General features: G+C 44.0%; 2 protein-coding genes across 2 annotated transcripts; one reads left to right on the forward strand and one right to left on the reverse strand.

The window, feature by feature from the left end:
• The first annotated feature begins 182 nt into the window (after nt 1–182).
• Nucleotides 183–14,971, forward strand: serinc5 (serine incorporator 5). Its single transcript, XM_076998023.1, has 12 exons — nt 183–515; nt 3,772–3,939; nt 5,721–5,899; nt 6,606–6,688; nt 7,565–7,658; nt 8,678–8,889; nt 10,031–10,123; nt 10,758–10,884; nt 11,664–11,733; nt 11,877–11,913; nt 12,055–12,202; nt 12,773–14,971. The coding sequence occupies exons 1-12, from the start codon at nt 489–491 to the stop codon at nt 12,915–12,917; spliced, it is 1,383 nt and encodes a 460-aa protein (XP_076854138.1). The 5' UTR covers nt 183–488; the 3' UTR covers nt 12,918–14,971.
• thbs4a (thrombospondin 4a) lies at nt 14,921–24,810 on the reverse strand. Its single transcript, XM_076998022.1, has 21 exons — nt 24,512–24,810; nt 23,701–23,898; nt 23,006–23,253; nt 22,718–22,820; nt 22,548–22,630; nt 22,405–22,456; nt 22,156–22,313; nt 21,548–21,685; nt 21,258–21,335; nt 20,919–21,131; nt 20,661–20,765; nt 20,462–20,569; nt 19,463–19,622; nt 18,379–18,497; nt 17,682–17,734; nt 17,411–17,592; nt 17,062–17,289; nt 16,677–16,873; nt 16,277–16,449; nt 15,970–16,109; nt 14,921–15,878 (listed from the first exon to the last, which is right to left on the reverse strand). Exons 1-21 carry the CDS (start codon nt 24,588–24,590, stop codon nt 15,826–15,828), a joined length of 2,868 nt encoding a protein of 955 aa, XP_076854137.1. The 5' UTR covers nt 24,591–24,810; the 3' UTR covers nt 14,921–15,825.
• Nucleotides 24,811–25,466: the final 656 nt, after the last annotated feature.

A 25,466-nucleotide genomic window follows, 5' to 3' on the forward strand; every position in this document is an offset into this window, starting at 1 on the left:
CATCTCTTGTACATTATTACCACTTTGTGTTTTAATCAACAAACATGTAAAGCAAACATGTTTTTCATCTGAACATTAAAAATAGACTATTTTAAACAGTATCTGCCACGATACATTAATAGAGATGTTTTGAGGACTACAATGACGTCAACGGAAGTGACACAGAACGAATATTTTCTTTGATTTGGTGTATGGAAACACGAAGCGCAGGTTGATAACATGTATCGTGCGCGGACACACAGTAGCCATATTCGTTAATCACGGCCATTGTCTGCGTCATCTGTAAGGTCTTCGGGAGCGCGCTTCTTCCGCGCGTGTCCGCGGCGTGTTCCGAACGCGGTGAGGCGCGCGGCGTTCACGACCCATTGTACCGGAGTCCGACCGAGACGCTCGTAGTGGCATATGCTTGTTTTGTGAGGACAACATCTGTCCCAAACTGGAGCTGTATATGTAAACGTGGACGCGCTTCCGCCGGTTATTTTTTTAAAATGTGCACACATTGCTGTTTGGCTCAGGTGAGTGTGTTAAAACCTGAACGTTAAACGAAGGGAGAAGATATAAAGGGGAGCAGCGTGGTAGCTCAGTGTGTAGGTGACCGTGTCTGTACTTTACTGTCAGTGTTTCTGAGCTGTTTACTGGGTAAAATGCTTGTGCGTGTAGTCGTTGTCATTATAAAGCAAAGTAAGCCTGTTGTAAGTACTAATAACGAATAACGACCAATCGCTTCAAAACTTGTTTCGCTTTGTTCTCATTAAAGAAGAGCGACTTGGTCAGTGAGCAGTCAGGCTGTAACATTGTTATTTGAATCTGTCAGCTATTGATCAGTGTTGTCATGTAGAAACAGCAGAAACTGTAACTTGTATTCTCTGTGATTTAAGAATAATGTAATCTAGGCGTACACATACGGTTAAAGACACACTTGACTACATCACCATTACATCATTTATTCCAGTACACTACAGCCAGTTGTGTTGATCACTGTGTTGTTCTGCACACTGATGTGAGGACACACTTGTGCTTTTTTCACATAAATAACCTTCTTTCTCTCTTTATGTGGCTAGATCTAAGTCGCTTTTACCGTAGTGATCTTCAGTTCTGGTTCAATTCATTGTTTAGGTCGAACTGCTTACAGGAAACAGTTGTTTAAACGCATTCAAACTTACTTATGTTGTTATGGAGGGAAATGGACATTAGGGAATTGTAACATTTTGGAGAGTAATTTGGTTAATCTGGGGGAAATGACAACAAAAGGTTTGTCAACATGGTGTCGTCCACATTATGAGTGTGTTAATTTCTGCCTGGAGTGCCCCACATTTTCTTGTCACCCTCTTTTGTGTGTTTCGTAGTCTGCGGGTGCCCTTTTCATTTCCTAGTTGTATCCATGAGGCAGCTTGTTTGCATAAGATTAGCAGGGGAACGAGAGGAAAAGAGAGGAAAACAGAGCCGTCAGCCTGTGTTGTGGTGTCTGTGAGGCTCTCATTAGTGCTGAGCCTGTCACCACTCACCAGCCCCACAGCCCAGTGAACGTCTGAGCGAGGTCCGTGTGAATTTAGCAAAAGTGCTTAAAACCACACGAGCCAGTAATGAGCCGAGACTGATATCATGAATGTTTCCTTTGTAGAAGACCGGTGACAACGTGCACAGCATGGTGTCCGCGTTCTTGCTAAGTTCTAGAGTATTGTTACCTTTACTTGTTGCATTGCCACAGTTCCTCTGAGGTTTGATGGTGTGTGAGCAACTAGCTCGTCTCCTTCATCTGTGACTACAGATGAAAAAAACAAGCTTTTTTATTCTAAATATTGCAATTTCAGATATGTATTGGATATCATTGTAATAATTGTACATATTATCTAGTACATAACATGGTACTTTAAACTGAACAACATGCCTGTGATTTGAGCAGTACTTTATAGCACAGTGCTGAGTTGTGTTGTGACTAGGAAGGTGTGATGAAATTTCATGAAATCTGTTGGTATATCTCACGAGGCACAGTGAACGCTGTGAGCATGCCCTCTAACAGCTGTGTATGTGTGATTTAACCAGTGTGTAAGTCCTAACCCAGTTTTGTACGTTTCCATGTCAGCAGTAACGCTGCCTGTCTGGGAGCTGGCTAAGCTACTGGTGGTAGCTAGTAGTAACGGTACAGCTGTTGGAAGTCGAGCAGAGACGATGGTGTGAGAATAGTACCACGTTCTCAGCTAGCTGTGGATTTCACACTGCTGATCACCTCTGCAGTGTGTGAGAGGTTGATGGCAGAGCACTAAACTCAGAGACGGCTGTTCCGTCTTGTTGCTGACACCCCCCACACCTTCCCCCAAACCTCTCTATTTGCAACTTAAAAATCTGTTGGAAAAGTCACTGCCAACCAAACGCCATCCTTCAATCGGTGCCTCTTGTGATTCCATTGATCTGATTCTGAAGTAAGATGTTTTAATGTTCTATGTAATTGTGGTCTTTGCTTCAGATAAATGAGGGATAAAAAAACTACACTCTGTAGTGTGCAGTAGGCCTACATATTTGTCTGCGGTGTACTAGCTCGCACACCAACATTTCTTTCGTACAAAACTAACAGTTTCCAGATTTTGGCAACAAAATAGCAGTTTCCATGTTTTGCTTCATTTGGGCAGCTTACCACTTTCCTGTCTTGTCAAATCGACTAATATTTATTGATTAATATTTCTGATGGCAGGTAAAGCGAGTCTCAAATATTGCTGACTTGCTAAGTATCCGGCTTTCATTTACATAAGTGGACCAGTGTAGCACAAAGACTATTTCCTGTGAATTTTTGTCTGTAGGATTGTGGGTGACCTGCCCTGGAAATACAGCTACGCAGCATAAATCAGAGAGGGGCTTGAGAAGGTCTCAGCCTTTATTGTGTGAACGTTAGCATCAGAATGATCGGCCTTAGTCTGGCGGTCTGGAGAGACACTCCTGAGTGCTTTGCTAATACAGCTGGGCTTGTGTTGGTCTTTGCACTCCATGTGGGATTTCTGTCGTCTTTAAGAGTGTGCAGTAGTTTTTTTTACTTTCCTTGCATAGTTCTTCTTTATCCTTTAGTTCTTTATTACTGAAATCCATTTGAAATGTAGGCAAAAGGTAACACTGTATTGCCGAGCCAAAAGCACTCGTCTCTTTCACTACTAGAAACACCGTCATTTTGAGTTCAAAGCCATCAGACTGGAGTCTTTACCCATTTGCTAATGTGCTCATAGTTTTGTCTAGTTGTCTGTTGTCAACAGATGACCAGATTAAGTCCTTCCTGCACACGGTGTTGTCCTTCATATCCGTCCTCAGCCTTTGTAGTGGTATGATCTCAGGGCTTTGTGTTGTGACTGAAACTGTCATTGTGTCTAAGTAGTATCAGGTGCTGTGCTTGGTTTCATAGTAACAGCCTCGCTCAACCTTTTCTTTGCTGTCCAATAGGAGTTGAGTATTTTTGCTGCTAGGACTAAAAATGACCAATGAAATCTCAGGAGTGTGTGTGTGTATGTGTGTGTGTGTGCGCGCGCGCACGCCGCACATGGGAGCAGGGGATACTTTCTGAGTGTAGTAAACAGGAATGAAATGTATCTATTACTTCAGCTAATCACAAGACCTTCGCGTGAGAACAACACATCTCCATAGCAGACCTAATCATTACAGATTAAACCCACATGGCTAAACGTCTGCTCATAAGCTCTGCCGATTTAAAAACAAAAGCTGTAGTTTGGTCTGCGTGGTGTTGGTTAGCGGGACGCGGACCTCGTTAACCCGTCCGTCTGTCTGCCCTAGCTGGCCTGCTGCTGTGGCTCGGACGCCTGTTCGCTCTGCTGTGGATGCTGCCCCAAGATCAGGCAGTCCACGGGCACGCGCTTCATGTACGCACTCTACTTCATGCTGGTCACCGTCACCTGCGTCGTCATGATGTCGCCCACCGTGGAGATGGAGATACGTGATCGCGTGAGTATTTGACACACGCCCGTCTCTTTTGCATCCCCTTTATACGGCTCCCCTCCACAGACACGTTGCTGTAGCCGTCATGGGAAAGACTGCAAGGGTTTCTGCAAGGAAAAGCCAAAGGTTTCACGTACACGTGCTCCTCAGAACCTGCCCAGGGATAGCTTGTGATCAGTTGGGTTTCTCTGAAGCTCAGTGAAACTCTGACCATGCAGTTATTAATCACAACCAAACAGCTGGACTCCTCCCACTCGGTTTACATGTGTCCTTTTCACGGTCTGCTCCTTGTACTTCACACTAAACAAAGTTGCCCTCTCCCTGCGATAAGAAATAATCCTGCCTTCACTTAAATGAAAACGTCCCTTGAAAAGTCTCTTTTGGACATTTTTTTTTTCAGTTTAATTACAGTGTTGCTAGGGACGGTCTCCAAAGCACTCACTGCCGAAAGACGCAGCCCCAGACATGAAGACTTTATCTACAGCCAGCCAGCACATCGGTCCAAACCACAGAAGTCGACTGCATAACTGTGCAGCACTGCGGGAGACTAAATAGCAGAGTGAAGCTTGCTGGGCTATTAGCATAACACTGAGAGCACGGTTTTTGGACGGCGTGGTGCACCCAGAAGACACCCTTGCACCCTTCTCTGAGACTCCCGCCTCTTTAAAGGCGGCTCGCGTCTGCGGCGTGGCCGAGAGGAGCCGAAGCGAGCTATGGCGACGGCGGGGCAGGAATGCTGTAGTGTGGTGTGTACCGTGGACCCGGCCACTGTGTTCTCCCCAGCCCTGCCTCTTTGTCCTGTTGCTCGCCTGTTGACTCCCTGCTGTGTAAATGTCAAGCGATCACAAGCGGCTTGAAAAGACAAAACGCTGCCTCTCTGGTGAGGCGGGGGGGAAGGGGGGAGGGGGGTTCTCGGATCCTACAAGATCTCCGACCTGCCTCGAAGTGATGAAAGAAGGCGAGGCAAAGGAATCTTGGGAAGGTGTATTCATTGTTTTCAAATGACTCTAGTCCAGAATGGTTAATTAGCAGGACCACATGTCCTAAATCCACAAACCAAGAAATGCTGGTTGTGTAGCTCCTTGGGACACCATTAGAGGCCTTCTGGACATGGTTAAGAAAACCCAAAAACATTATAAATGAACCCCGAAAACATGCACATGTACACCTTGAGCTATTCTTAAATATTTACGAGTCACAATGAAAAAGGCTAGCTATAGATCTGAGCCATCCGTTCATCTTTATAAACACAATAAAAGGCAAACAAACCTTTAACAAAGACCTGGCATGTCATGAACACCCCTCTAAATGCAGGTTGGTTATTCATTCCTCTGTTTCCAAGTCAAAGTGGTTGGGTCCTGTTTTTCCTGCTCTATAGAAGTAGGAGATTCTAATTACATCCAAGATAGAGCTGTGAATAATCATATTGTCCCAGTGTGTCACACGCTGTACTGTGGTCATGTCTTTTAAAATGCCGCTTTATCCGTTCAGACTTTAATAGAGTCTTTATTAGGTAATAAAATGTCCTATTCTACTTAAATACAGTGAAAGTGTAAAGGATGTAGAGACACACTTGTTGGTTTATTGTAATTACCCATAATAATTTGGTGTTAATATATTTGAAGCGTTCCAAAACACTGATGAAGAGTAAACATTGTGTGCTCCAAACGTCATATTGGGTTGAAGAGGTCAGATGTGCCTTTACTGATTTTGGTTTGGTTCAGCCCGACCCAAACTGTTAGTAGAACCCAGTTCTGTACAGTGATCTTGCTTCTGTCTCATTTCAGGTTCCCTTCTACTCGGAGATGTGTAAGAAGCTGAACGCTGGCGAGAACTGCAGGTCTCTGGTGGGATACTCCGCTGTCTACAAAGTTTGTTTTGGCATGGCCTGCTTCTTCTTCCTCTTCTGTGTGTTCACCATCCGTGTACGCACCAGCACCGGTTGCCGGGCAGCCATCCACAACGGGTAAGCGATCGGTGCTGAACACCTAAATGTTGGTTCTGCTCCTCGACTCATTCCTCCGCTCCTTTTGTCCGTCCCCCACCCCCCCCCCGTGGGGGCGAGGCAGATTCAGCATTCACCCTGGGTTCACTCTGGGTCCATAAGGCCATGTATCACTTGGCTTGCTGCCTTCATCTTGTTCTCTATAAGTTCTGTTCTGTTGCACGCTCCTCCTTAAACTCCATTATCCACCCACCCCTGTTGTGCTGAATAGGGGAATTAATTAAAAGCCCTGCCCGGAGGAAGTGGCATCGGTAGGAGTGTTACTCTCCCCAGATGCGATGGTTTAGCCCCTTGACAAGAGCTCTTCACAGCACAATAATTGGATCTTTGTGTTGTATGCAAATGACATGGAGGAGTAGGGAGGGGGGGGGGGGGAGTACATGTCCGGGGTGTGGAGCAGACGTAGAGGAATGCACTACAAAGCCCTCCAAGAACCAATCAGGACAAAGCCCCACATAAGAATCCCCCCTAGAACCAATCAGGACAAAGCCACCCATAAGAAAGCCATGTGCAGGTGCTTAGTGTCACCATCATAATGAAATACATGAAAATGCTCTAATGAACAGAAAACCTAATACAAATAAAATAGGTTCTGTGAGCTTAAATGCACACCAGACTATTTAAACACACAAGGTCTGCGTCCTGGTCCCTATTTTTGTCCATCCAGATTCTGGTTTTTGAAGTTTGTGGCTTTGCTGGCATGCTGTGCAGGAGGATTCTTTCTACCAGAAGAAGAGAAGTTTTTGGAAGGTATCACTTTTGTTCTCTTTCATTGTCGCTGCCTCCCTCTGGAGATCCTAGTTATTGTTTCCGTTGTGTGACTTGTTGTTTCTTTTCAAAAGCTGTGGAGAAATGACCTGGTGTGAAAAGGTCATGGTAAAGTGTTTCGGACGAGGACCTCAGATCTTTTATGGTGTTTTCAAGCCAACACGATATCCAAGCACATTTAAAACCTTGCTTCAGACTTCAGTTTCTAAACTCTCAAAACTATCTATAAAATCCTGTGAGAACAGAACATTAACTAACACACATTAACAAAATTAAGGTACACCTTTGCTCAAAATATGTCATTACGTATTTTTAAGTAATGACATAAATGAAGAGTAGTTTAATTTTGGAGCACCATAGTAAAATTTAGAAAAAAATGAATAGACCTCTGGAAAAGGCCAGAGCATACCATCATGGCCACAGGTCCCCAGCACTCGTACAGTTCACTTTCCCAGATGTAATCTGGCAATGCTGTGTTGCTCAGAGCCTCTGGAAGTCCAGATACAGTCTCACTATGGTCTTGTGTATTCCGCTTGGAGTCGTACATGGTGGCGTTGGTTTTTATATATATATATGTGTGTGTGTGTGTGTGTGTGTGTGTGTGTGTGTGTGTGTGTGTGTGTGTGTGTGTCTCCTGAATTATGCAGTCATTTTGTCTGTATAATTTAGCTGCTGTCAAGGAAACCAAGTAGCAATCTGGAGAGTTGCCAGCAGTGCAGAGAGGCGTCCGTTGTTTGTGTCAGTCACTGAAATAAAGGAACTGTTGAGAATGAAGACTCAGTGTGTCCCCCCCCCTCTCTGTTTCTCTCTCTCTCTGTCTGTCTGTCTGTCTGTCTCTCTCTCTCTCTCTCTCTCTAGTCTGGCGCTATGTGGGTGCTACCGGCGGGTTTTTCTTCCTCCTTATCCAGCTCATGCTCCTTGTCCAGTTTGCACACAGATGGAACCAGAACTGGTAAGATGGACCTCTGCTCCCGGGAGCCGCAGACTGCTGCTGTTTCTGGAACCTTCCTTCCGTCATGCTGCATCACCAATGGAAAACCAATCAGACATTTGGAAAAATCTTTATGCTTTCCTGTTTCCATTGCTGTATCCAGTTTTTTTTTTCATTTTGGTAACTTGAGACAGCACAACTGGAATTAATTACACAGGGCAGTGGGAGTGTAGTGTATATACTGGTTGCTTCTAATTTCAGCAATAAGACATTTTTACATAGATTCCCAGCTGGGTGGTCTGGTTGATGTACACTAGTTATGCAGCCTGTGTAGACTGGTGGAAAAGTACAGGAAATAGGAGGGTTTAAAGTTTCTCTAAGGCTGAATCACATTCATGCTTTGGGCCCAATATGCTAGTGCTGGTAAAGCTGGTGTGTTTCATTGGGCAAGAATGAACCAAGGTTTGAATTAGACAGTAACACTGAAATGAGATCCAGGGGCCACAGAGCACGATGGCTGAGGAAACATGGGAAGGGAAGTGAAAAGTCTGACTTCCTCTTCTCAGCTCACACTTGACAAACCCAAAGCGACATAACACAAAGGGCCAGAAATATATCTCAGACTTAACTGTTCTGGAGGAACCGCAGTGCGAGACCCTACTGCACGAAGCAGCCAGTGACGAGGAATCCCAGGGAAAGCACAGTGACGTAAAGATGTTCCTGCTGGTTGTGGTTCTTCTCATGCTGGTTGTGAGGTCGCCAGGGAGGGGTTCTTCAGACCACAGCTCGCTCCTCGTGGTGTTCTGTGCACTAATTTTTATTCTCCTGGATCGAATTTTAATTTTCCTGGATGCAGTGTTAAAGTTTGAGCCCTCAGATCACACAGCACTCAGTTTCCTTTTGATAAAATGTAATCATGCTATTTTTTTTACAATATAGAAATTCAAACCTATTAAAAGTTCACTGGATTTAATGTCATAGGCTAACTAAATCTCTCTCTCTCTCTCTCTCTCTCTCACACACTCCCTTCCTCCCTTCAGGACGTCGGGCGTGGAGCATAACAAACTGTGGTATGCGGCGTTGGCCCTGGTGACGCTGGTGCTCTTCTCCATAGCGGTGGGGGCCATGGTCTTCATGGCCTTGTTCTACACACACAGCGAGGCCTGCTTCCTCAACAAGATCTTCCTGGGTGTTAACTCGGGTCTGTGCGTGGTCATCTCCTTGCTGGCCGTCTCGCCTTGCATCCAGACGTGTGAGTCAGCACATCTGCGTCTCGACCTGCCCCTGTTCTCGGGGGTGGTTTCCAGCGCAGAAGTTATTTGTTTACACTTTGGGCGCGGACCGTCTGCCTTGTTTGTTTGTGTCTCCCCTGGGGCAACGTCATTTGCGATGGAGCTGATGACTGTCAGTGGTCCTTTTCATTGCAAAATAATAAAAGATTAACCCATATGAAACAATATGGGGCAGTATTACCTGATCCTTGCACCGCCTTCTAGTGAGATCCAGCCAATCAGCTTCTCTGATAACAGGCTCATTTGGGTCTCACAGCACCATGCGCAGTTCCTGGTATCACAGACTTGGGGGGGTTTCTCAGAGACGGCCTGTCCATTAAGATCAGCAGTATGGGCCTGGTCTTCCCCCTGTCCAAGATCTCACTTACGATTAGCAGAACGAGCCGGTACAGTGCTGTACAGTGTGTTTCTCATGGTCACAAAAGGCATTTTTATCTTATGGTTGACACATTTATCTCTAAGACAAATATAAATAGTGCATGTTGGTTGTATGTGCTCAGCGTGCGTTTCCAAGAGCGATGGGAAAGGCTTGTTAAGAGAACGCCAAGAATCATCCAAGTTCATGTCGGCTGCTTTGAAGAATAAAAAAAGTCAATATTTGTTGAAGACCACACAAACACATATGATTCACAGTTTTATACATTAGATGTTTTGTAAATTGTACAATAATTTAAATAAGCAATAAATAAACAGAAGTGTGTCATTGTAGTGATCGTCCACCCCAGTCCTTCACCTCTCCTCCCCCCGCACACTCCCGTCTGTTCTTGGCACGGCTCGACTCTCTGCATTAGTGAATTAGCAAATGAATTTGAATTGGATGTGTTGGATTCTGGAGAAATAAAAGCATTTGTAGTGCAGAGGACCAGGACCAAGATCTGGCAACCGCACAAAGAGCAAACAACGGCGGCCGTGACGAATCACGACGGCTGAGACATGCTTGGGGGGGGATAGGGGGGTTTAGATGCTGGCGCTGGGTGTACAATGCGTACAAGGTCAAACTCACAGACGAGGAATGTGTGCTGTCCTAAGCAGCTGTGTGTGTGTGTGTGTGTGTGTGTGTGTGTGTGTGTGTGTGTGTGTGTGTGTGTGTCCTCTCAACAGTCCAGCCTACCTCTGGTCTGCTCCAGCCTGCCATCATCAGCGTCTACGTCATGTACCTCACCTTCTCCGCCCTTGCCAGCAAGCCCATTGAAAGTGAGTGCAGCTCGGTCTCCACAGGGTGCCTCTCGCTGGGGAGACTCGTCTAACAGGCGTGTGGTTGGATAACAGCCTCACCCATCGCCTCAAACCACCACTCCAGTAGCTCTTTGAAACGTTATAACCGTATAACCTTTATAATTCACACGTGAACATCTACTCTCACCTCCCCAATTTCTTCTCCTTCTCTTACTTTTGTATCTATATTTAATGTTTATTATTATAAATGTTATTTATTAAAAAATAAGGCATTACAACATATAACTTTAGTGTATAGAAAAGTCAGTAGAGTGTATGAGTGTCACCTGTATTTAAGCTCAGGAAGATCCTTCTTCAGTGTCCGTCAGTAGTCTGCTAAAAATATATAATATATGTGTAAACTAAATCACTGTTGTCCAGTGTTGTAATAGTAATTATTGTTTTTTCTGGTTAGTTCATATTTGTATTTGAACATTTGGTTATTCATGTATGTGATTTTCTTGCGCTCTCTCTCTCTCTTTCTCTCTCCCCCTCTCTGTCTTTATCTCTCTCTCTTTTTATTTGTATCTCTCTCTCCATCTCTCTTTATTTATATATATCTCTCTCTTTATTTGTATCTCTCTCTGTATATCTCCCCCCCCCTCTCTCTCAGTGGTGGAACAGGATGGGGTGAATGTGACCGTCTGTGTCTTTCCCTTCAACTCTGGATCAGAGAGTGACAATAAGATAGTGACGGGCATGGGAACAGCCATTCTGTTTGGCTGTGTGCTTTACTCCTGGTATGAACCTTTTTTTTTTAATTATTCTATTCACTTTTCATTTTTTACATTTTTGGCTCTTCCTCCCAGCCCCTCCCATTTTACGACGACAGCCCTGTATTTTAACGGGCCACATGGAATCACCTCACAGTGAAACCAGGTCATTTGGAAGGGTGTGTGTGGAGACTGTTGCCAGAGGGATTTAAACCTGTAATTATCTGGTTGTACCACGGTGTTCATTTGGACATAAAAGCAGGTGTCCCTACAAAGCACAGGGGCAGATTAAAGCCTCCTCAATGTAGCTCCCAGACACCAGGCAAATCTCACATGTGTTTCCCATCAAACGTAGACATGTCTGCTGTCTCCCTGATGCCTGAGACCGTATTTAAATGCAGATGTTATTTGGTGTATACTGTCAGCCATAAGATTTAGTGTTCTATGTGAAATCATTTTCCCTTCATGTCTCCAGTGTGTTTGGGTTTTTTCCCTCTCTGCTGAAATGCAGCAGTATGGAGAGGATAGCACATAGCACAAAAGGGCCTCTCAGCGAGTGCCATCTTGGAGTTCCAGGAAACACTTGAGCTTCAATGCTCTTCTACATTAACGACGACGTTAGTTGCAATGAAGCCGCATTCATCCTCTCCGCTCTGCTTTCCTCTCATAGCTGCGAACTGTCAGCCTTGATGGGTTTGGACTATGGAAAAACAAAAAAACTGACCCTATATTTGGATAGACTCATATCATCTGTACTGCATTAAAGCCTTTAAAGATTCTCTGTCTGTCTCTCGGTCTTTACACAGTTTGACTTCTACCACCAAGCGGAGTTCAGCAGCTTTGCGAGTATACAGAAATTCTGTGCAAGAAAATGAGGTAATTGTGTCTCTGTCTTTAAGACGTGTTGAACTTTTACAATGATACACAGCTAATCTTTCAAAATAAATGAAGATGTTCTCATTGCAATCATAATACGCTGACATGCTGTGTGTTGGTTCATTTTGATGTCATCCTTTCAGAGAGCACGCTGTTGTTTTTGCTGCAGTGATGATACTGGTAAGAATAAATATGTTCTATATTTACTTTGAAGAAGTTGGGAATCATGTAAAAAAAAATTAGGCAATGAACCTGTTTTCCAAAGGTCTTGATGGCACCTCCTTGTGGTCATGCATGGGTACTGCTCCTGACTTGTTTCAGATGACTATGATGATGAGGAGAAGACTCCAGGTGGACAGAATGTTATGTATGATGAGAGAGAGGGCACAGTCTACAGCTACGCCTACTTCCACTTCGTCTTCTTTCTTGGGTCACTTTACGTCATGATGACGGTCACAAACTGGTTCCAGTAAGTCAGTCGGCCTGTGCTAATTATCAGAAACTCTTTGTCACGTGTTTTTATCCAGAATTGTTGTGGTGATTGAAGAGATGCGATAAATACAGGGCTTGTTGTCAGGGCGTCAGATCTTATCCTGATGATAAATCATTTAGCATTTTGTCTTTCATTGTCAAATATATTGTTTGTAATTTAATGTTTTACCATTGACTACACTTACTGTGGAGGATTGTAAGTGAGCACCCGTGTCAGACTGCTCCTGAGAAAACTGCCTTAAAAGCTTTTCAGTTTTTTGTGGTTTGTGTTGTCTGCACCGTTCTGGCCACTGCACTACAGACTTTTACTTATGTGCTCTGAACTGATTAATAAGAACCAGGAGAGTCGAGCTGGCTTGGATCTCCTGGACGTGATCTGGGAAAGTCTGGCTCAAATGAAACTTCTGGGTGGTGGGGTTTTTGTTTGTTTGTAGAATTTTCATCTTCTGGAAAAATTGATTGTTACCCTACATGTCTGAGCCGATCTGTAGTTTTCCATTGTTGGCACAGGTGAGATCAAGTCTGTGTCCTTTGTCCTTCTCTGCAGTTATGACAACGCTAAGATCGAGCGACTGCTGGAAGGGAGCTGGTCGGTCTTCTGGATCAAGATGGCGTCCTGCTGGGTGTGTCTGTTTCTCTACATGTGGACCCTGGTGGCTCCCATATTCTTCCCAAAGAGGTTTGAAGCGTAAATACTACGACCAAATTCCTCCTGCCGCCACTGCTCGCCAACAAAAACATTCTGCTAATGTTTTCTATCTCTGAGTTTTTTTTTATTATTATTTTAAGCTCTTTTGTAATCTGTTTTTTTTTTCTATACAAATTCAAGAGCTTTGTTACAGTAGTGGATTTTTTATGCGAATTTAATTACTTGACAGTCAGGATATGTTTTCATTTTTGTAAGAATAAAAAACAAGAAGGTATGTAAACCAATCATCAGTCAGGCTTGCAGCATCCGGAAGTGTCTTGTGTTCATTCTCATCCTCGGGTAGATGAAGTATTCTATGCAATTCAACAACAGCATGTCTTCTGTAGAATTACATCTGGATTCACTTTGGTTTCATCTCTTTCCATAACCACCCCAAAACAGTTCTCAGCTATATATACAAACCTAGGGGGCCAATTTATACGTTTTTGCATAGATAGAAGTCATAATAAAACCATTTGTTTGAACAGAAGAGTGTCCGTTCCTGAAGCTCACTCTCCTAATCTCAGACTTTGGAGAACACGAGAAAATTTAGGAACACTCAAGAGCATAATTGAGGATTATGGACTTCTGGAGAGTGACAAAGTAAAACTGTTCTAAGCCTGTTCTAAGGCAACTTCTCATTGGTCAGATTAGCTGTAAGGTTTTCTGGGTAATTTAGTTTATTTGTTGTCTTTAGTCAAGTGAAGATTAGAATATAACAGTGATGGAGGTTCTGTCGTTAGCTCACATTAAAAGAGTTTGTCAGGTGTCATCACTGAGCCCTTTGGTCTGGGTATACATATTTTTCTTTTGGTTTTTAGCTGCAGTGTTAGTGCTACCGGAGTTAGCATGGTAATGTCAGTGTTTAATAGGCCTTGAATGTTACACCTTATTTGAACTTAATCGATTCACTCAAGGCTGGTCAACATTCGTCAAATCAGTGCAAATATGACCAATTTTACTACAATATACCTTTTATACTAAAACTAAATATTACACTGTTATGTACAGTTGGTTTACTTATAATGGCTCTAATTTGTAAAATTTTGCCACTTAATTGATATCACTTGAGTGTTTCTAATTAGTAAAATAAAAAGTTTTGGCTAATGCAGTGCTTAGTTTCTGCTCAGTTTCCAAATGAGTTTCTTACCCTTTATTAGATATGTAGCATTTGTGTTAATTGAGTCCCTGTTTTTTTAGGGTGTGTCTTTAACATTTCATGGTCAGACTTTTGTGCAGTGAAACTGGATATTTTTTTTATGTTTAGGGTTATGTCTTGTGTTTGTGTAATATTCCATAAGCCAACCTTTTCTTCTTTTGTTATATAAAGGTTTTAAACTAACCTGAATGGTCAAAGCAAGCTAAAGCTCCCCAAATGCGACCTGTGACCTGCTAAATGGGATCCTTCAGGTTGAAGTTTTGAGTTTTTTGCGGTCAGGACTTCGGCACCTGTGGCCCCAGCTTGGCTGGTGTAACCTCCACAGGTCTTAGAGAGAGAATGTTGAGCTGCTAATTGAAATCTTCACTTGTTGTGACAGTAGTCCTCTCTCACTGATAAAGCTTTAAACGTGGTGAATTAGGGCGTAGTCTTTTATTGTTTGTTTTTTTTCTATATTTGTGACAAATCTGGTGCTCTTGTCATGCTGTCTGCATATAGATTAAGCAAACATCCTTAAACAGACTATGATGACTTCAGCTTTCTAAAAGGTTATCTACATTAGTTGTTTCCATTCTAAATATGACCACTAGGTGTGTTTACAAATAGTTATAATAGTTCTGTTGTTCTTACTAATTTTGCATGACAAACTATCACCTTCCCAAAAATGCATTCACGTTTCTAAATACGTTTACAGGAATCTTACCTTAATTTTGAAATGCCATTTTTATGTTCTGTTTCTTACCTGTCAAAGATTTTGTGATGTATTTCAAAAAGTCTGAAAGAAGGTGGGTGTGAGCTTTACTGTCTGAGATAAAAACCCAATAGTGTCAAGTAAAAACAAAGTGGACTTTTTGTGATTTTTGTTTATTATTCAATAAAAAAGATGAGCTATTACAAAAATAAAAGGTATGTTCATTTACTCTGGAACGAACATTTCGGGCTTCAGTTAAGTGCATAATGCTGTGTGTAAATGGTTTGAGCTGAGACTGAGTTAATGTAGTTATACGTACAACAGTTTTAACCTGGAGAGGTGTGATATTGATATTGACTGTCTGCTACTGATGCTTACGTGATAGCCAGCTATGAAGAGCCTAAAAAGGTTTATAATAAAAAATAAAAATGTATACATTGCAGTTTCAGAAAGATCAGGTGGCATAGTCATAGAAGGGATCAATGTTAACCTGACGCTGCCCAGTTCCAGGAAATACCGACACTGTTAGCCAGTTAACTTTCCCCGACTTCAAGCCCAACTGCTACCAGAAAATGGAAGCACATTTTTAAACATCACAGCCATTCCTTACTGTAGGCCAAGGCTCATAACGTAACGTACCTTTTGGTAGACGGACAACTCCAAATACGTCTCTCCTTCCTTAACCAGTCCCTCATCCTCAGCTATATTCCCTTCGCTTACAGTGTGTCTTGAATAGGATCACTGTTATCAGACCCATGTTGTAATAAATCTACAAAACGTGGTACAGACAATATGTGAGTACACTATGAAGGAGAAGTCTGTGTAGCCACCTCTGCCCCAGAATGAGCAAAGCTTTTCACTTGGTGATTTGCCAAAAAGGACTTGTCTTGTAATATTAAGAAATGCTAAATAAAAAAAAATACTGCTATGGCTAACACTGAAAGGTAAAGTTTGGATGATTTAATAAGATACTGTTAAGCACAAACTGGCCCATGCTAGCTGTCCTCGTAGTGTTGTGGGGTGATGTGTCCTTTTACACTACTATGTATTTTTTTTATCTTCTTAACTGGTAATGAGCTGGGAGTTGTAGTCTTCGTAGTCCACAGGGATAGTGTCTGCGAAAGCAACAAAAGGGTTAAATATATGTTTCCATTTTTAAATCTTCGAAAAAAGGAAAGAGCTGCTTAAAATTAGCACGTCGCTCACCGTTGCAACGATATCTCAGATTGGACCAGATGATGTTCTCCTGGGAGAAACAGAACACGCCAAGACGTCCGCCCCTCATGCTGGTGTCAATAACCACACCGGAGTCAGCCACCGGGCTGGCACCTTCATAAAAGCGTACCCTGCTCGAGAAAAACAAACACGTTCTCATAGCGATATACACCAGATGAACATTCGTCTGTGTAATTCCCTACAAAACAGGCATATGTCAGCGCAACAATGTCATCATCTTTTTTCCCCCCTCTCTATGTATATATTTATGCCTTTCATATGACCTCTGGGATCTGACCTGATGTATCCCACTTGAGGTCGATGCTGTAGATTCCACCGGTAGGAGACCTTGTCCTTCCAGCCCACGTTACGAAGGTCTTTCCACAGCAGGCGCACTTGGTCCTTGGTATCTCCGGTGTGCCACAGAGAATTCCTCAAAAACTCCCCAGGTCCAGTGCTGGATTTCACAGCCTTAACGCACAAGACACGATACACTAAGCTGACTACCGTGATCCGTCATTAAAGGCCAAACCAGTCACTGGACTGCAGTGCAATGCAAACGCACGTTTGTGCTTAAACACTTCTGCACGTGGCCCCGCTGCCAGACCCGACGCTCTGAAAATACCTCCGCCGATGCCCAAAGGAGCCACGTTAATGACAATCGCAGAGCTGACAAGGTTCGCAGAAAGTTCTAGAACCTTGAGCTGGATGCCGGGTTCTGCCACTGCGCGGAAGGGCACGGCCTGCCAGTAGGTCTGCTCCGTCTGCTTCCACATCACCACGTAGAAGCTGGACGAGTCCTGGTAGCCGAAGATGAAGCCGGCGTAGTCATCGTCAGTCGCCGTGTTCACGTGGAACGTGCCCTCAAAGTCGACCCCGCTGAAAGCCGTGTAGCCTAAGCAGGATGACGAAAAGGGGGTATTTAGATGGGGTATTTAGCTCTGGGTGTACAGTTCTTAACTACAGGCAGGAGATGAAGCATTCATATTCACGAGGATGTGATGCAGTTCAAAGAAAACCTCTGCAGTTCGCTGGTGCAGTTCTTGATATTCTTGGATATAACAGAGTTCAGAGACAACTTACCTACTGCGAGGCCTGGGTCACTGTTCATCGTCTGAACTATCTCCATTCCCTGATTGAGGACGACCCAGTTGGGGTCAATCTGGGCCTCGCCCTCGGGATCCAGCACTACGGTCTGATAGGCTCTGAAGTCTGTCAGTGTGACCTCGGCGTTCTCAGGACAAGTGTCGATCCTGTCAATCACATGGTCCTGGTCGAAGTCTCCAGTGCAAGCATCACCCACCCCATCGTCTAACAAAACGTGAGAAATGGAACAGCATTGTACAATACAAGATAGCATAACAGGGCAGGACAGAATAACATAGGACAGTATAACACATATTTGCATGTGAGTATATGATTGTTTTTGTACTGTTTGCATCTGCCTGATCTTGGTTTGCCACCAGTCTGCAGTTGTCTTTATCATCTAGGATGCCGTCGTTATCATCATCATCGTCACACTCGTCCCCACGCCCATCCTTGTCCGTGTCCAGCTGAGAGCTGTTGATGATTGTTGGACAGTTGTCCTTGGAGTTCTGGTGTCCGTCCCCATCACTGAAATCCAGATTTTAGGATTAGGGGTAATTGGTCAGTGGATTAGTACACGGAGAAAATACTCTGCTTTACAACATGCATATGTTTACCTGTCAATGTTAGTGTCGCATGTGTCTCCAACAAGATCATCATCAACGTCAGACTACAGGGCCAACAACAAAAGTTGCGTTTTAATACAACAAATGTATTTTCAATACTCACAGCAAGTTCTACGTGGTGTCGGGGGAAAATTTATATCTTTCTAGTAGTACTCCTTGTGAGTTGAAGACAGACAGTCCTGAAGGTCTCGGGCCTGTAGATAAGGGCTTCAGACGTCAGAATGGTAGTATATCTGACGTGTCTGATGCCTGGCGAACCGGAGGAACAAGGAGACCTTGGCCTGAGGACCCTGCCAGGGGAGGGGTGATGGAGTGATACCTCACCCCATCACCTCACCTCATGTAAGCCTCTTGCTTAACACATGTCACGGAAGTATGATGTAATCATGTAGCAGAATAGTGTAAAACTATGGTCTTTGAGAGGGGGGGGGCAGCTCTCTCTTGCAGACGCTCTTGAGTGTGTGTAACGGAGATCTCTGGATCGATCCATCTTTCTATCTCTTGTCTTTAAAAACTTTGTATTTTACTTTGATACCATACTCAACTGCTGTTAACCGTTCTTGCTCACCATTAAGGTTCAAATTTCCATGACAGTGGTAGGGGTTATATCAGTGGTAGGGGTTATATCACTGGTAGGGGTTATATCAGTGGTAGGGGTTATATCAGAAATGATGACTCTGTGTGGTACCTGGTTGGGATTGGGTACTTCAGGGCAACTGTCACAAGCATCTCCAACACCATCACTATCTCTGTCCAGCTGATCAGTGTTGGGGACTCTCTGGCAGTTATCCAAAATATTCTTCAAACCTGCTCATCCCAATACAACGAAAAGGAATTAGTATTTTTTATGTCATTAATAACTGAGAAAAGTAGTTTAATCATTGCATCTGAGAAAACATACAAGCAGCAAATGAAGTAACCCTGAGGTGTACCAGTGTACCAGATCTGTAAGACCAAAAATGTTACTGCATAGGGCAAATGGAATAATGGGCAGACTGCTGATATGATGGATGGTTGGCACACCCAGCACAGGTCCTTGTGCATACGTGTTGTTTATTATGGGTGCCACAAGGTGGCAGCGTTTCTGTTGGGCTGCTGTGGAATAGTTTCCATTGGTCATCAGCTCTTGGCTTGGCGTCCTGGTGGAAATGTGGTTTTTGCCCAGGGAGACATGACCAGACTCTGAAGGATTGAGTCAATGAGTCAAGTGTCTGAAGCCAAGCCTCTGTGAACAGACTGTAAATGTCAAACTCTGTCTGGACGTCTTGTTGTTATGCTTTTGAAACGGGAATGTAATTGTTCTTTAGAGGTAGAAAATCGATGTAGTGCTTTAAAGGAGGTCTGCACTTAAAAGCCATCAGCACAACCCTGCTGTCATCTGGACAACTGGTACGGAGCGTGCTGAATAAGTAGGTACTTCTAATTGGTGCTCAGCAGACTGCAGAAGCAAACTCGCTTCTGTTTTCCCCCATTAAAGAATGACCTAAGCCCAGGAAAATCTGGATGAGACGCAGGCTTATGGGGAAAAAAAAAAGATCTTTTAGACACCATTTCCGCGTCTGACAGAAAACAAATGCCTCTGGAGGCATGGACGGAAAGACAGAGACGGGGAAAATGTGAGATAGGTGTGGCAACGTCTGTCTCTGACATCTCCGCCTCGGTCCACGTAGGGGAAAGGTTTCCGGGCGCTAAAATCGCAGCCCGTCCCCACCGTCATGTGACTGGATCATGGTGAAGTGGCAGGCTTGTGATTAGGAAGGTACGTTGGTTACCGTCACCATCCATGTCATCATCACAAGCGTCGCCTAGTCCATCCTGGTCCGTGTCCCGCTGGTCGGGATTCTTCACTGTCACGCAGTTGTCACAGGCGTCACCGTGAAGGTCCTCATCCGTGTTCTTCTGGTCTAAGTTCGGGGTCAACCAGCAGTTGTCCTATGACAGTGGAGACAATGGATTATGTAGGAGTGCTCGGATGTGTTCCTGTGGGGGATGGAGATGGTGAAGATGTAGGAGTGGTGGATGTTCTTGTGGGGGAGGCAGGATCTGGTGTTCCTCCATAAAACCATGGGGGGGCAACAAATGGTGGTTTACCTCAAGAGGTTCCCATAGCAATGGGATAAAACCGACCATTTGTATTTTAGTTATATCAGTGTGTTTGTGTGGCAGGTTTAGTCTCATTTTTGCAGCTTGTTGTGTGCTGGGAAAGGTTATGCTAACATGGTAAGAGTTCCATCACTCCCTGAGAAGGTTTGTAGACTTCACCCCAAAGGTGGCAGTCCTGTGTGGAATGCACTCTGTATGAAAATGTACTCTGTTGTCTTTACCAGCAACCTGATTCCCATTGGTTAACCTGGTTCCTTGGTTATAGCCATACTGGGCCAGATGAGCTAATTATTAGTGTCAGTTAAAAGGTAAATCAATGCTAATACCAATTCCCTCTAAAGTATCCCATCTGCTGCGCATGTTTATGATAAACCTCTGACAAAGCAGCTATTGTTTATAGCAATGAACTTTATAAAGTTGGTTAGGTATATACTGTAACCTGCACTGAGCTATTTGAGAAGTTCTTTTAGATTCTTACCAATTGTAATTTGGAGTCAGATATTTTATAAGTTTTATGCATGTCAATCCTGCTTCTGCACCTTTTTCCGTCCTTGGTTGTAGGCAAGCAGGTAGGTTAGTTAAATCTCATAACTAAAACCCCTACAATTATCATTTCAAAGAGCTAAAGAACTTCTTATGCAGGTAAAATTAAGTCCTGGTGTGCGTACCTTCTCGTTGAGGATGCCATCGTTGTCTGCATCTTCATCACAGGAGTCTCCTTTGCCATCTCCATCCGCGTCCTCCTGGCCGGAATTAGGCACGTACATGCAGTTGTCCTAGAAACAGCATGCACGCGATTACCCATGAACGTTGTTGGAATTCTCATCCATGGAGTAGCTGAACTCATGGAAGCCATGTATGGGTCACCTTTTTGCAGTTTGCATCCTGACACTGAAGCTTCCTGTCAGGGTAGGCATCGATGTCAACGTCCTTCCCGCACACGTGGCCATTGCCTGCCCAGCCGACGTTGCACTGGAGAAGGCAGCAGGAGTTAGCGTGTTCTCGAAGCTCACCGTGAGCTTCTGCTGTACACTGCGAGGAGTCTTCTGTACGCGGCTTTGGGGTGGTCGTAGGGTTAGCACAACACATTGCGATGGGCCCCTCAATCATATCTCAGCTTCTCACCACACAGCTGATGCTTCCGTCTCGCTCTACCACGCACTCTGCGTTGGCGTCACACGGGTTGGGCTGACCGTTCCCGCACAGCCTTCCAGAGAGCGGAGCGGGGCCTGCGGTGACGGAGCTGGAACTCTGTCCGTTCTTGTCCGCTTTTGGATTACAGCCCGTCAGTTGGTCTCCAGTGAACCCAGGCTTACATGCTCCACAGCGGAACGAACCCTGAGAGTAAAACACACATCACTGAAGAACAGCCTCGCCTGCAGTAGACCAGCGCTTGTGCACAGGAGGCAGACGGTACAAAAATAGGTGGGTCAGCGGTCAGGCAGAATAAGGTAAACATCTTACCACTGTGTTGTGGCAGTGGGAGTTAGGGGTGCACCCCCCATTATTCCAGCTTTGACATTCATCTATGTCGTTGCAAACCTGACGCAGAGCAATTATTTAAAGGGAATTTAGAAAACAAGTAATTACTTAAAGGGTCCATCATCAACCAATTAAGATATATTAAGACACAGTGTATGTACCGAATACAAGGCAGGAGGTTTTCGTGTAACCTGGTTTAATGAGCAGAGACTGACGTACAAGCTCTTTTATGTGATATGTGGAAGGACACATGGCTAAAGGTGGTTTCTCACCTGCTTGTGGGTCTGGGCATAGCCAATGCCCACCCCTTGCACCGGGGGTCCGATATACCCTCTGGGGCAGGGGTCACACCTGAACCCTGGAACTGTGTTGATACATCGCACGCCAGGGAAACAAGGGTTGAGCTGACACTGCACACACACACACACACACACACAACACACAAGAGTAGTCATTCTCTCCAGTTCTGCACTTCATCATACTAAGCAGCCGTTTCGTTTGTGATCTAAATGCGGAAAATATTTGTTCTCCTGGGAAGTTATTTCCTGAGTTCCTCACAAAATCCCTGAAATCGCAGAACTCAGACAATGGCTATATTAATGCTGTGTGGACAACGTCTTGCTAAAGTCCTGTTACAGGAGGTTTATTGGATGGGTTTTGCTGCTCTGGAAGAATCGCATGCATACCACCAAGAGAACTCTGGTGACTGCTGTACTTTCCCTGTCTGCAGGATGGCCTTGAATTCACAGGCTTATGAATATCTGTTCCTGCTGAATGTGTATACATGTTAAACCCAGCAACATACAAAACGGTCACATACAAGTAGCACGATTTTATGCCCACGATGCTATCTTTTGTGAACATCTTTAGCATTGATTACCTCGTCCACGTCGTCACAGTGGACTCCGTCTCCAGTGTAGCCCTGTGGGCACGGCGCGCACGCGACACCCTGCTCTGTCTCGGTGCACGAGCTTTGCTGGAAGCAGACTCCAGGCGCGCATTTGGACGCGCTCACGACTCGCGCTTCTTTGGGTCCCTCTAAATAATAGCGGGACGCTTCAATAACTCATTGTGAATCGAAAATATTTTCTAATCCGACCTGCACAAAGCAATTTAGCATAGATCTTACCACAAGGAACACACTCCATAAGAATTTTCCTCAGGCTGGCAGTTTCCCGCATCTGTCAAGATAATTATCACAAAGTGACCTAGAAAATTACTCTGCCTGCAGTGATCTAACCCACTTAGTCTCTGAATAAAAAACACTGTTACCTGCAGGTCCATCTTCTCTTTCAGTTCTTGGACCATCCTTAAAAGTTCAGTCATGGGGCCCGGTTCCAACTTCGATGTGATTCCTATAACAATTAATTCTATATGTGATGATTTTCCACCATGCTACATGAATTTACTAGAAATTAAGAATCCCCCAAAACGCTTCTCACCCAGCATCTGGAGTGATTCACCCTGCTGGACAGTACAGTCTTGAAGTTCCACCACGTTCTCTATGGACTCATCTAGCACTATCTTAAGGTCTGACAGGCGATCCTGAAACAAAAACAGATATTTTAACAGCTCACCACCACAGTAATATATTTAAAGTGTATAAGATGAAAGTAGGAGCTACATATATACTGGAAAAAGGAATCCTGTCAATATTCTGTAATCAGCCAGTATTGATCAGTTTGATGATTAGTTTGGTTCCATGTGCTGTTTTCTGCATGAGCTCGTACCTGTGAAGTAACGGGCATCGTTTTTAGTGCCACTCTGTTGGTACCAGGAGGAAGTATCTTGAATGCTGCTGGGAGGTCCTCCACTATCTCCACCAGTCTGCAGTCCACATACAGGGCCATGCTGGGAGAACCGTGCTTCATACCGCTGAAGTGCAGCATGATATGGTGCGGGCGACCATCGGCCAGGGGCACCTTAGCGAAGTTGGCACTGCCCATCTTTCCATTGCTTTTCAGGTACTTCAGAGACACTGTGTGTGTGTGTGTGTGTGTGTGTGTGTGTGTGTGTGTGTGTGTGTGTGTGTGTGTGTGTGTGTGTGTGTGTGTGTGTGTGTGTGTGTGTGTGTGTGTTGGGGGAGGAGGGTCGGTGAGAGAGAGAGAAAGGGGGAGAGAGAGTAAGAGAAAGGGGGAGAGAAAGAGGGTGAGGGGAGGAATGAGAGAGAGAGAGAGAGATCATTTTAGGTCTGTAGACATTTTAACTTATCAGAATGGCTGCTACTGTCTCAAGAATGCTGTCTGGATTATAACACCAAAGTCCAAATTAGTTGTGCAGTTGTGCAGTGTCCAATAGCCCAACTTATATTATGCAGATTGACTTGGTTGCACATGACTGTGACAGATGGTTGACAGTTTGTTATTTCTACTTTTAGAATTGCATTGTCAGTTCTTCTGATTTTACTGCCTACTCCCCCAAATACCTTTGTTGATTTTCCCGTGCACGGTGAAATCAAAATAATCGCTGTTATCTGAAGGGTTGTAAATGCGAAAGACATGTGTTGGAGCTTTGTTGAGGAGCTGGAACGTGGTCAGGACAAAAACATCGTTCACATTCTTGGTCTTAAGTCCCCCTTGCAGGAGATCAGGCAAACACTCTGACGACACCAGGAGATCATACACTGCAAGACAGAAACAGGAGTCAGTCTCTGTTTCACCAACAAGACAATAAACACAATACTCTATCCGTCTCAGTTCCCCTTTTTATCACTTGTTTCCCAGAGAGTATTCTTTGCATCTAGTGCACATTTTTTTTCTTATAAAACTGACCATGGTGTAAATTTGAAACAGCTCCACCCTATCCAGCCTTACTTGCCTATATTTCTCCTTTAGCAGAGCCATCAAACCATCAAACTACTAACACTGCTTCTTTCCAGGGTTGGCTTGGAGCTCATGACCAGTTTATGGAGTGTTTGAAATCACACCTGGTACTAAAACATAACAGTGACGGGGCCCTTCTAATTCTACCATTGGTTAGATGCCTGCAGCCACTGGAAACAACTTCTTTTGTATATCCTTTACAACAGTAGCCCATATCCCCACATGAAACTCGGAGATTCCACACGATGTAAATGCATAACTCTTGTGCTGTGTAATTACCATTGCGCTGTGTTGCATAGCATTGTAAATGATGCTGAGCAGATAGAATAAAGACTTTTTCTAATACAAACATTTGTGCCTTGGAGAAAATGCTGTTTCTCATCAAATTGATTAGAAGTTATATTATTCACTTACCAATTCCTTGTGCATTCACTGTATAAAATGTGTGCAGAGCCACCTGTAAACTGATCAAAACATTTGTCCACAAAACCATTTTCACTTTTGTGGCAAGAAGAAACGTAAATGTCCCTGGTGCTGATAAGGAAGACCGGTCCACAGATCCAACACGTTCTGCTCCACAGTCTCCCGGTGTGTTCCAGAGCAGTAGCACTCAAATCACACACACTGCTCTTTACTCTTGTCCTGGATTAGCACAGAGCAGCTGCTGAATGAGAACCAGATAGGTGCTCAGGAGATTTATGCTTTTCAGATGACTTTAGACGTGGAAGGTGTGACTATGGACCTCCTCCCAGCTCGCTTCCCAGAATTTGAGACCATTTTACTATAAAGATGTTAAATGTGCGCCATAAAACGTGTTATTACCTCCCTGTAGATTACTTCAAAGAAATGGGACAATACTTTCTTGGTTTATATTTTATAAAAGCAGCATTTCTTGTCATCATGTCACTGCTCTTGTAAGTAATATTGGACATTTAAGCTGCAGTCTGACTGGTGAATTTGAGGAGAACATACATCTATGATCTCTTTTACCACAAATCAAATAGCATATTCATCACTCTGTTTATATTTCAACTCTAAACCTTTGTATAACTCTCTGTTTCTTGACTGGTGAATAAGAATGACCTAACGTATTGCTAAAGAATATTGTAAAACCACATTTTGTCTTTATTAAAACCGGTCCTTTGGATTGTGAATAGCATTTACAGGAAGGCTTGTCCCCAACTGCATGTTGAATTAATTCCATTTCAGGGTTAGTTTTTCAACGGCTATGTTTTAAAAAGGCCAGATACTATGTGAAGTTCGTAGATTAAATAGGATTTCTTAATTTTCTATGACAGTCCAAGAGGGTCTCCTGTGATTGGTAATGCCGTATACCGCCACACCGTTATAGAGCTTCATGCCACTGTGG

Source organism: Brachyhypopomus gauderio, chromosome 3 (assembly GCF_052324685.1).
Source record: "Brachyhypopomus gauderio isolate BG-103 chromosome 3, BGAUD_0.2, whole genome shotgun sequence".
Taxonomy (NCBI): Eukaryota; Metazoa; Chordata; class Actinopteri; order Gymnotiformes; family Hypopomidae; genus Brachyhypopomus; species Brachyhypopomus gauderio.

Coding starts and splice junctions, on each gene's coding strand:
- serinc5 (XM_076998023.1), top strand. CDS start 489: ATGTGCACACATTGCTGTTTGGCTCAG. Junction 11,734..11,876: donor ATTCTGTGCAAGAAAATGAG/GTAATTGTGTCT, acceptor TCATCCTTTCAG/AGAGCACGCTGTTGTTTTTG. Junction 12,203..12,772: donor ACGGTCACAAACTGGTTCCA/GTAAGTCAGTCG, acceptor CCTTCTCTGCAG/TTATGACAACGCTAAGATCG.
- thbs4a (XM_076998022.1), bottom strand. CDS start 24,590: ATGGTTTTGTGGACAAATGTTTTGATCAGTTTACAGGTGGCTCTGCAC. Junction 21,686..22,155: donor ACTGTGACGACGTGGACGAG/GTAATCAATGCT, acceptor GTGTGTGTGCAG/TGTCAGCTCAACCCTTGTTT. Junction 21,336..21,547: donor ATGCCCAGACCCACAAGCAG/GTGAGAAACCAC, acceptor GCTCTGCGTCAG/GTTTGCAACGACATAGATGA.